Source organism: Miniopterus natalensis, chromosome 14, assembly GCF_054644295.1.
Source record: "Miniopterus natalensis isolate mMinNat1 chromosome 14, mMinNat1.hap1, whole genome shotgun sequence".
Lineage (NCBI taxonomy): Eukaryota > Metazoa > Chordata > Mammalia > Chiroptera > Miniopteridae > Miniopterus > Miniopterus natalensis.
The window spans coordinates 47916176-47927216 of record NC_142094.1 but is presented as its reverse complement, the minus strand read 5'-3'; the positions used below and the strand labels follow the sequence as shown (position 1 = coordinate 47927216).

The following is an 11041-nucleotide window of genomic DNA, read 5'->3' as shown; positions in this document are numbered from 1 at the left end:
GACATGAGGTTACTCTTTGGGTGATTAAAATGCTCTGAAATTGGATTGTACAATTCTCTGTGAATATACTAAAAACCATTAGTTGTACACTTTAAAATGGATGAGTTGTATAGTATGTTAATTATATCTCAATAGAACTATTTAAAAAAGAATAGTAAGAAAAAAAAGTATTTATGGTCAGTTGGCTGAGTGTCGTCCTGTGAGCCCAAAGGTTGCCAGTTGGATTCCTGGTCTGGGCACATACTTGGGTTTCGGGTTCGAGATCCACTTGGGGCATGTACAGAAAGCAACCGATCGATGTTTCTCTCTCTCTCTCTTTCTCTCTCTCTCTCTCTCCCTTCTTTCCCCCCTCCCTTCCTTTCTCTAAGCCTGTCTCGTGAGGATTAAAAAACAAAAAAGAATAAAAAGTATTTAAATAAAGAGGTGAATGAAAGTTATACAAAAATTAAAGAGAAACAGGTGAAAAGAATGTTATGTGACTAGGTTAAGTTACTAATGTCTTTTCAGAGATCCTCATTTTATCATGAGAAGCTTAGCAGGCAAATTACAGTTAGAGCAAAGGATGATTAACGATCGGAAATTATGATTTTCACCCTTGGTTATGGTCCTAAACATGAAATTGTTTTTCTGGTATTTTTATGTAGTGTTTTGAAGCTCAGGCAGCCTGTTACTGTTTTATTTTTTTCAAACTCCATTTGTTCGAGTTTGGCTGATTTGAGTTAGCAATAAAGATGCATCATGGCAAGGGACACTCGTGACATCAGTACCCACAAGGCTGCCAAAATTCTGGAGGCCTTGCCAAGCCCCAGTGAATGACCCCCTTGCAAAATACAAATCGCAAAATACAAATCGCAAAACAGGAAGAGTGGGGGACTTGATAGTTCACGGTGCTAAGTCTGGGGGACTCTGTGTGTAAGTGCCAAAGGTGAAAAGATTTTGGCAAGAAGTAGTTGATTTAACTCAACTGCAAGGGCAGTTTCAGTGGAGTTGAAATCCAGGCCATGCTTTGTCAAATTCTCTAGAGGGAGTCACAGGCCGGGATGCCTACAAGCGCCTGCCAGGTAAAACAGAAGCGCTACGTGGTCAGATGGAGGGCGCCCTGGCCCGTTTCAAGGGAGCAGCCCATGCTCTGGTCATGCTGCTTGTTGCTGCATAGAAGGAAGGACCAGTGTTGCCAAACCAACCTTCTGATTTTCCAAAAGAAGCTGAAGATACGGATTTTAAAAATAGCAAACCTTTTCTTTTTAAATGTTGCATAATGGGAGCCCTAGCCAGTGTGGCTCAGTTGATTGGAGCGTCCTCCCATATACCAAACGGTGGCGGGCTCGATTCTTGGTCAGGGCACATGCCTAGGTTGTGGGTTCGATCCTTGGGTCTAAAAATCAATAACTTTTTTTTTTTTTTAAATGCAGAATGGGAGAAAATATTTATAAATTACATATCTGATGAGGGACTTGCATCTAGAATATTTAAAGAATATAACTCAATAATAAAAATTTTTAAAATAGGCAAAGAATCTGAATAGACATTTCTCCAATGAAGACATACATATAGCCAACAAGCACATAAAATGAAGCTCAACATCATTCGCTATCAGGGAAATGCAAATCAAAACCACAGTGAGATGCTGTTTTATATCCACTAGGATGGCTAGAATCAAAAAGAAAGAGAAGTGTTGGTGAGGGCTTGGAGACATTGGAACCCTCCTACCTGCTGGTGGGAATGTGAAATGGTGCAGCCACTTTGGAAAACACTTCAGCAGTTCCTCGAAAGGTTAAGCATAGCGTGACCATATGACTCAACATTTCCATATGTAGGTATATATATACTCAAGTGAAGAGAAAACATGTCTACACAAATGTTTATAGCGGCATTATTCACGATATTCAAAAAGAGGAGACAACCCAAATGTCCATCAAGTCAGGAATGGATAAACATTATGTGAATATTATTTGGCAATAAAAATAAATCAAGTACTGATACATGCTACGGCCTGGATAAACCTGGAAAACAATGGTAAGTGAAAGAGGCCAGTCACACAAGACCACATAAGAGCCCATTGACATGGCATGTCCAGAAAAGGCAAATCTGTAGAGATATCAGATTAGAGAGGGAAGGGTGGAGGGAAATGCAGCCACTGCTAAAGGGTGCAGGTTTCTTTCTGGTGTGATGAAAATGCTCTAAGATTAATTGTGGTGATGGTTGCACAGCTCTGTGAGTATACGAAAAAATGTTGAATTGCATACTTTATTTATTTATGTTTTCATATCTTTATTGATTTCAGAGAGAGGAAGGGAGGGGTAGAGATAGAAACATCAATGATGAGAGAGTCATTTATCGGCTGCCTCCTGCACGCCCCGACTGGGGACCGAGCCTGCAGCCCTGACTGGGAATCGAACTCCGATCTCCTGGGTCCTAGGTCGACGCTCAACCGCTGAGCTACACCTGGCCGGCCTGCATACTTTTAAAACTTTTTATTTACTGATTTTGAGAGGGAGAGAGATAAATATCAATTTGTTGTTCCACTTATTTATGCACTCATTGGTTGATTCTTATATGTGCCCTAACTGGGGGTCGAACCTGCAACCTTGGCATATCGGGACAATGCTCCAACTAACTGAGCTACTCAGCCAGGGCTGAACTGCATACTTTAAATGAGCTATTTTCAACCTTTTTCATCTCATGGCACACATAAACTAATTACTAAAATTCTGCGGCACACCAAAAAATATATTTTTTGCTAATCTGACCAAAAAAAAATAGGTATAATTTTGGTTCATTTACACCTGCTGGATATTGTTGTATTGGCTGTTGTCATTTTTTAAAATTTTTATTTGACAATCTATGGGAATAGAAGTCAGTGCCCCTGACAAGTCAGGTATTGCATGTTTTAAAAATTGTTGCAGCACACTGGCTGAAAATCGCTGCTTTAAATGGATGGATTGTACCGTATGTGAATTATATAAAGTTGTTACAAAAAAACTAAATAAAGAATACAGTGAGGGTCACATAAAACATTTATGCCAGGCTGTCACCTTCTAGTCCTCTGATTAGGACTTGATTAAATGCATAGCAGGCCTGGAAGGGGCTGGTCAAACATGCATTCTTAGGAAATCAGGAGAGGGTGATTTCCTAAGAAGAGGGTGATCTGCTGCTTCCAAAGTCGCAGGCCTGTTTAGTGGCAGGGCCAGGGCCAGAACTTGCCTCTTGACCTTAACCTCCAGGCCATGCCGCCTCTATCGGAGGCCCAGCTCTTAAGGCATAGCTAGGAAGGGATTGCGAGAAGTCCCTTTCCCACATTTTACAAAGGTCTCTCAGAGACTTCCTGAGAAAGGAATGAAGAACAGAAGAAAGGAAGGAATGTTCCTTAAAGGGGGAGGCAGGCAGTGCTTCCCTGAGCTCCTTTTTCCTGTGGGGGGGGAGGTTTCTGTGTGTTCGAGTCACTTACTCTGTATGTTTCTGATTCATTTACACTTAGCTCATCAACATGTTGTTTGTGCAAGAACCACTCGTTGTCCAAGAAACCCTCCAGGCCATTTTTTAAAATGTGAACCAGAGAAGTGAACTTTGCCAAGAGTAAATGGAACTCAGATATCAAAAGGTCTGAGTTCAGTTTTCACTGAATGCGAAGGGTGAGTGAGTTCTGAACTGAGCCAAATGCATTCTCTCACCCTTAATTTACAGTACATTGTTCTGGCAGATTCTACAATCCCGAAACTTGGCCTTTTTTCTCCCATTCCTTTCTAGGGTGTAACCACAAGCCTATCTTTCAGTAAACGTTATAAAAAAAAGTAAGGCCATGTTATAACAATTTAGGAGAGCCTCACTCGTCACTGTTCCTGTAACTATTAAGTTTATTGAAACAAATTGAAATGTTTGAAAAGGTTAAAACCCTCCTCTGCAGTGTAATTTTGTTTGCTATCCTATAAGAATTTCTACTTTTCAGTCCTTTCATCTGGGCGTTTATCAAAAGAGATGCTGCTCCCTTCTTCAGTCAATGGTCAGGCCATCAGCAGGTTATCAGATTGAACACTAGGGGACTATTATTGCTGGTGGTGCTCAGATTTGAAGAATGTTACAGGTCCTCATTCCGTCTTCAAAGAAGAAACAGTCAGAGAGATGATTAGTACTTCGAGTTTCTTTAAATTAAAGAAAAAAAATCTCAAAAAATCCCAACCCAATAAAAGCATAGCAAAATTAAGATGACCCCCAAATCTGCCAACCCAAGAAAAGCACTGTTAATATTTTTGTGGATAATTTTCCTTTTATTCTAAAACCGTACCTTATCCTCATATTTATAAAATTATAAACTACATATATAATTATAAAATGGGATGTTGCATTGTTTTATAATTACTTTTTCCATTTTTAAGTTCATAGCTAATGATCGATATTAAAAACATTGTATCTCCTTCATGTATAAGATTCAGTTTTACAGATGAAACATAGTTAAAACGATTCAATGAGGACTCTTTTTATTGCAAGTAACAGAAAAATCCATGCCACACTGACATAAACACAAAAGGAAATTTTTGGCTGACATCTGAAAAGTCCAGTGGGAGATCTAGTCTCACGCATGGCAGGATTCGGGGCTCAAACAATGTAACGAGGCTTCTGCTCTTCCTCCCTGCTCTGCCCTCGGCTGCTTTGGTGCTATTCCCATCCTGCTCGTGGAGGCAAGAGTTTCAGATGTAAGCATCCAGGTTCCTGCCTGGAAGAGGAGAGCAAGGCTCTGCTCCAGCACTCACCAGGGACATTCCATTGCCCGGGGACCGCTGCAATCTCTAGGCCCGTCCCTGCGGCTTATCACTGGGTCACAATGGACTCGTGGAATCCAAGTGTTTTGATAAGAGAACACAGACTGAGAATGAGGGAGGGAGGGAGGAAAGGATGGATCCTCAGAGGGAAACAGGATGGTAACCAGAAGGATAAGGGACGAATGCTGCGTGGCCAAAATAACAGTCTCACAGCTCATACACTTGGGCTTTGAAAACTAATTTTGTATTGTTTCTTAGAACTTTCGGAACGAAGTACCATCGATTGGGTGGTTTAAACAGAAATTTACTGTCTTGCAGTTCTGGAGGCTGGAAGTCCAAGATCAAGGCATCCACAGGGTTGGTTCTTTCTGAGGGCCACGGAAGAAACTGTTTCCACGCTTCTCTCCTAGCTTCCTAGCGGTTTGTGGGCAATGTTTGGTGTTCCTTGGCTTGTAGATGCATCACCCTGACTTTTGCTTTCATCTTTACTTGGTGTTCTTAAGAAGGGGAAATTTGGACACAGAGTAAGGACACCAGTCATACTGCGTGAAGGTAATACTCTAGTATGACCTCATCTTAACTCAGTGACTTTCAACCATGGTGCCACAAAAAATTTAAAACATGCAATACCTGACTATTTAGTCAGGGGCACTGACCTCTTTTCCCTCAGACTGTCAAATAAAAAAGTGACAACAGCCAACACAACAATCGCCAGTGGGTGGGAATGAATCAAAATTATATCTATGTTTTTGACAGATGGGCAAAAAATGTAATAAAATTTTTGGTGTGCTGCAGAATTTTAGTAATTAGTTTATGCGTGCCAGGAGATGAAAAATGAAGATCGCTATCTTAACTAATTCCATCTGAAACGAGCCTATAGCCAAACAAGATCGCATTTTGAGGTACTGGGAGCCTGGGCTGCAGCATATGAACTTATTGAATTTGGGAAGATGCAATTCAACCCATGCATCCACACACTTAATGTTTCTGGCCACATTGAAAATCCATCCAGCCTGAGTTTGAGTGATGAAGGGTGGATCGGGTTACCTCCCTCCTTCCACTGTGTGGGCTAGGTTGGGTGATGTGACCTCTAGTCTTCCTTCCATACAATTTAGTGATTGAGTGTTTAGGGGCTAGGAATCCATCCCACTGCTGAAGGAACACCACAGCCCCATCACATACGAGCTTTCAGACTCTGGGCAAATGACAATCTCTAAAAACCTGTCTCCTCAACCAGTAAATGAGGATCCCAGTCCTTTGCTCATTGGTTCATTGCGGCCCAGGCACAGAGCAACTCAGTAAATGTTAGTGCGACTGTTCCACCTCTTCAGACATGTGGGGACTGCAGAGCCACGAGAAGAGCCTAGGGGTCTCAGCCTTTAGTGATACTTCGGCTCAATATCTCCCGAAAGTTCTGCTGAAAGAAGTTCGGGGTCAGGGGGAGGATGCTTTGTTATCCTGCAAACAGGACCACAAATATGTTTCAGAGAACACAAAGTATTTCTCTTTTTCTCCCCTAAAGCCAGATGCTATAAATTCTGAGCTGACTTGTCTAGGCAACGTGATTATGAAATACCTGTTCCCTTTAGGTCCCGGTTATCTATCTCTCTGCTGTCTCCTTTTTCCTAGTACAACTTGATCTTTCCCACCATCTCTCAGCTGTGGGCTGGAACCAGTCATTTTATTTACAAGCTCTCTCTTTTTGGCTCCATAAATTTGAGGAAATGGAACAGACGTCTGCTGCTTTCCAAGGCACCACATAGGTTTTTTTTGTGTTTTTTTTTCATACTTTGTCTACAGGGGCTGAATTTAGCTCGTGGAGATGCTTGTTGAATAACAATTAGAACTTCGAGCTCTTGAAGGCAGCAGAACATATTTGATTACAGGCCTTCACCAAGGTCAAAGCAAAAAACGTGATCACTTTCATTTAGCAAATATTTCTTACGTGCTGACTCTGTGCCAGGTGCTGTTCTAAGCACCAGGGCCATTGCAATGAACAAGAGAGCTACTGTCCCTACCCTTGAGGACTTCATGTCCTGGGGACATTCATTCATATGGAAAATATATGAGAACTTGCTGCATATCAGTTATTGCCCATCATTAAACAAAACAAACGATTCCTGCACTGAAAGTTATGGTGTGTGTGTGTGTGTCTGCGCACGCTCAAGGTAGGACAGAATACAATACATATAAATAAATGTTTTTATCAGGTAAAAAGGCAGTAAGTGCTATGAAAAAAATAGAGCAGAGTAATGGGATTAGGAACGTTGGGGAGGGTTTTGCAATTTTAAATAGGGTGGTCAGGGTAGGTCTGGTTGAAAAGGTGATACTTGAGCGAAGACTTGGTGAGGAAGGGAGCCCAGGTATTTGGGGGAAGAGAAGTCCAAAGGCCCTGTGGCATGTGTGTGCCCAGCCTTTTCAAGGACAAGCAAGTCGGCGGGGTTAGCTGGAGCAGAGTGAACACGGTGAGGACGGAAGCTAGGGGCAGATCAAGCAGAGCTTTTAGCCCCAGTGAAATGGGGAACCCTCGGTAAGCGCCGAGCAGCGTAGGGACTTGCTCTCGGGCTGCAGAGGGCTGACCCGGGCCGCAGAGGGCCGACCCGGGCCGCAGAGGACCGACCCGGCTGCCGCGCAGGCTGCACTGCAGGTGCCCGCGGGCGCAGGGAGGCCACAGTCGGCAGTCACCGGGCGAGGCTGCGAGGACACAGCCCCGAGGAGGCGGTGCAGCGGGGGTGGTGGGCAGGGGTGGGGTTAGGGATCCGCTCTGCAGACGCGGCCAGCACGAGTTTCCGACGGACTTGACGTGGGCTGCGCAAGAGGAGGTAGGGACGGCGCTAAGGTTTTGGCTTGAGCCCCCTAAGAATGGAGTAGCCACTGCGGAGATGGCGAAGGCTGCTTGGCGGCGCCCCTTTTGGATTCGGTGCGCGGGGCCAGGAGCGCCACTCAGAGATGTTACGTTTGGGGCGCCCAGGAGCTATCCAAGGGGAGCGGGCAGCTGGACTGGGAGGCTATCTAGAGGAGTGACTTGGGGGCCACTCTAAAGCCTCAGGAAGTGAGACCCCGCTGAGATACCTCCAGAACTGGCCATGCGTCCCTCCTCTTCTTGGTGCCACCGTCGTTTCAGCCAACAGCGCCCGTCTCTTCCCCTTCGGGGCCTGGCGAGAAAAACGAACGGAAACGCCCCGCGGCGGCGCGGCCCGAGCGCTCTAACGCGCGGCGGGCGAGGAAGACGGGCGCGGAAACCACGCGGCCCCGACCTGGCGGGGGGCGGGGCCAGGGGCGGGGCCAGGGGCGGGGCCGCGGCGCCCGGGTGCGCCACAGCCGGGGGCGTGGCCGGCCGGCGCGCGCGCGCCCGGCCCCTGGCGCAGCCGCCGGCCCCCCTCGCTCCGCCCGCTCCGCGGCGCATCAGCTGGTCCGTGCACCCCTTCCGTGGATTGGGGCACGTCACCGCCGGATGGCAGCCTGCAGAAAGGCACCGCGAGTCAGGTGAGCAGCCTGCCCGGGAGCCGGCGTCCGCGGGGCGCGCGGCTCCCCGGGCCCCGGTGCGCGCGTGGCGGCCCCGAGACCGGGCCGGGCGGGCGGCGGGCGGCGGGCCGGCCCCGGGCCCGCTGCGGTCGGGCGGAGGCCCGCGCCGGCCGGAGCCCCCGGAGCGAGAGCTGGGGGAGGGCGCCGCGCGGCGGGCAAGTTCCGGCTTGTGCCCGGCGGGGCCGCGGGCACCCCGGGCTGCGCGAGCCCGGTCCCCGGAGGAGTGTGTCGCCGAGCTGCGCGTTTGGCCGGAGGAGGCGGTGACTCTCGCGGTCCCGGCCGAGCAGGAAGGCCCCCGGGGCTGGAAGTTGACGCCCCCTGGCTCCTCTGGCCAGTCCCCGCCCCTGCGCCTGGACCCGGGGGCGCTTATCCTCCAGTTACAGCCCCGAGGACACTGACTCTGCAGTTCACCTTCCGACCTGTCACCAGGACAAAGACGGGCAGACGCGGGCCCTCCCTGCCCAAAGCGTTGCAGAAGGCTGTGCGGGGCAGTGCTCTCAGGAACCTGCCCCTCTGCCCCCCTGCCCCCGGGTTCAGCTGTGCCAGGGACAGCCCCCGTCTCACATTAAATACACGTCGGCCTGTTCACAACCCCTCCCGCCCAAGCCAGGGCGGGCTTATCTCAGCTGCTGACAGAGCAGGAGACTTGGAGAGATGTTCAGTGTTCCCAAGGCCCAGATGCCCAACTCCTTGGAGAACCGCATGGGGTCGGCCATCCTCCCACCAGGTGAAATTTGAATGAACAGGCTGGACAGCTTGGCCGGGCTCACTTGCTGAGCACATACCATGGCTTGTGCTTGTGTGTGTTAGTGGCCCCATCACAAGCCGCCCTTGGCGTGGCCTTGGCCCTGTATGTTAGGGGGGAGAAGCATGCCTGCCCTGTGGAAGGGTGAGGTGAGGTGAGGCAACCCTGCACGTGGGAGGAGCTGCCTGCATCGTAATGCTGAAAACCGGCTCAGGCAAGCTCCTAAGGATGGGTTAGGTCCTAGGTGGAGAACCTTTGAGGACCAAGGTGGATTTTTGCTGGGTTCATAGAATTATAACATTTTAGGGGCGGAAGGGCCCTTCAGCTCCAGCTGATAGAACCCCTTTACCTTATACAAGAGGTCACCGAGGGGCTGAGAGAAGGGAGACCATTTGCCCTAGGCACCTCCCCTAGGCAGAATTTGAGTGCCACTCAGTGTAAAAATGACTCAGTTTACGGAATGGAAATTGAACTCAAATTGGCTGGGGTAAAAAGGGGTTGAGCTGGCTTCTAGTGCAGCTGATTCCAGTAGACCACCACAGGCATCAGGCTTCCCTCTCTTTCACATCTCTTGGCTCTGATTCTTCCAGTTGGATTCATTGATAGGCCAGGTATTGAGAGTTCTAGGCTGACAGCCCCAGCAGAAATAGAACCTCCTTTCTTAATGGTTGGAGCAGAAATCTCAGATCTGAGTCTCCCTGGGCTGATTTGATCCTTTTGATCACCCCTGAACCAGTCATTGTGGCTGGAGGGATGGATTGTCCAGACCTGGGTCCCAGAACTTGGTGGGTGGACTCATCTGTGGACTGAAACTGAGAAAAGACCTTCTCAAAAGGGAAACCTAGGTGCTGTCATCAAAACAAGAAGAGATGGATCCTGGGTAGGCTAAGACAACATTACCCACATCTCCACCCTTGAGCTTGTTCCATTCTACCCTTGCCTCACCTCACAAGGTATGATTGAGGATCTTGGTGGTCCTTGTTTTGTCCCATGCTGAGCGATAGAGTCTCATCATGGGCTGGGGGAGGAGGGAAGGTAACAAGAACCTTGCTGGGATTTCGTTAAAAAGAGAGAGGGAGAAAAACGCGCTGTAACTGTCTTATGCAAAGATTGAACAGGAAGTTCTCCGCACGCTTCTTTTCCCTTACCCACCCCGTGGCATTTCATGATGCTGAGAAGGTGTAGGCTGAAGGAGCCCTGGGAAGGGGAAGAGCACTGAGCCCAGTTGGGAGCCCTGGACTCTTAAGTCCAGACTATCTCTGTCACCAAATAGCTGCGAGGCCTTGAGCAAGTTGTTTGATCTACATTTTGGATGTTATGAACACTATTGTTACGAATAGTTGTGAACAAGTTTTTATGTGGACTTATGTTTTCAATTTCTACACCTAAGAGTGGACTTGCTGGGTCATAGGGTGACTCTATATTTAACTGTTTGAGGAACTCTGGGCTGTTTTCCAAAGCCACATTCCCACCAGCAGTGTCTGGGGGCTCCAGGTTTTTCGAATCCTTGCCCTTACTTGATATTGCCTGTTTGTTTTTTAAATTATAATCTTCCTAGTGGATGTGAAGTGGTATCCCATTGTGGTTTTGATTTGCATTTTCCAAATGATGTTGAAAATCTTCATGTGCTTTTTGACCATTCATATATCTTAGACACTTAAATGTCTATTTAGACCCTTCAACCATTTAAAAATTGGGTATTTGTCTTTTTTTTTGTCGAGTTATAATAGTTCTTTATAGACACTGTATACTAGACTCTTACCAGATATATGAGTTGCAGATATCTTTTTCTCATTTTATGGATTGTCTTTTCACTTTCTTGATGGTATCTTTTGACACACAGAAGTCTTTCATTAAATGATGCCCAGCATATCTGTTTTCTTTTATTGCTTGTACTTTTGATGTCATATCTAAGAAATTACTGCTTAATCCAAGGTCAGGCAAGTTTATGACTGTTTTCTTCTAAAAAAACATTTATGTCTATGATCTGTTTTGAGTTAACATTTGCATAGGT

The 11041-nt window shown here is 47.2% G+C and overlaps 1 protein-coding gene across 2 annotated transcripts in view; it reads left to right on the top strand.

Annotated features, from left to right (window-relative positions):
- The first annotated feature begins 8130 nt into the window (after positions 1-8130).
- The window catches only part of XPNPEP1 (X-prolyl aminopeptidase 1), a 40487-nt gene continuing 37576 nt past the window's right edge, over positions 8131-11041 (top strand). The window contains exon 1 of one of the 2 annotated variants that reach the window (XM_087823935.1): positions 8131-8243. In XM_087823935.1, the coding sequence (XP_087680061.1) occupies positions 8212-8243 (32 nt within the window). In that variant the 5' untranslated portion in view covers positions 8131-8211. The remainder of the gene's footprint in view (positions 8244-11041) is intronic. The other variant, XM_087823936.1, reaches the window with a different exon arrangement.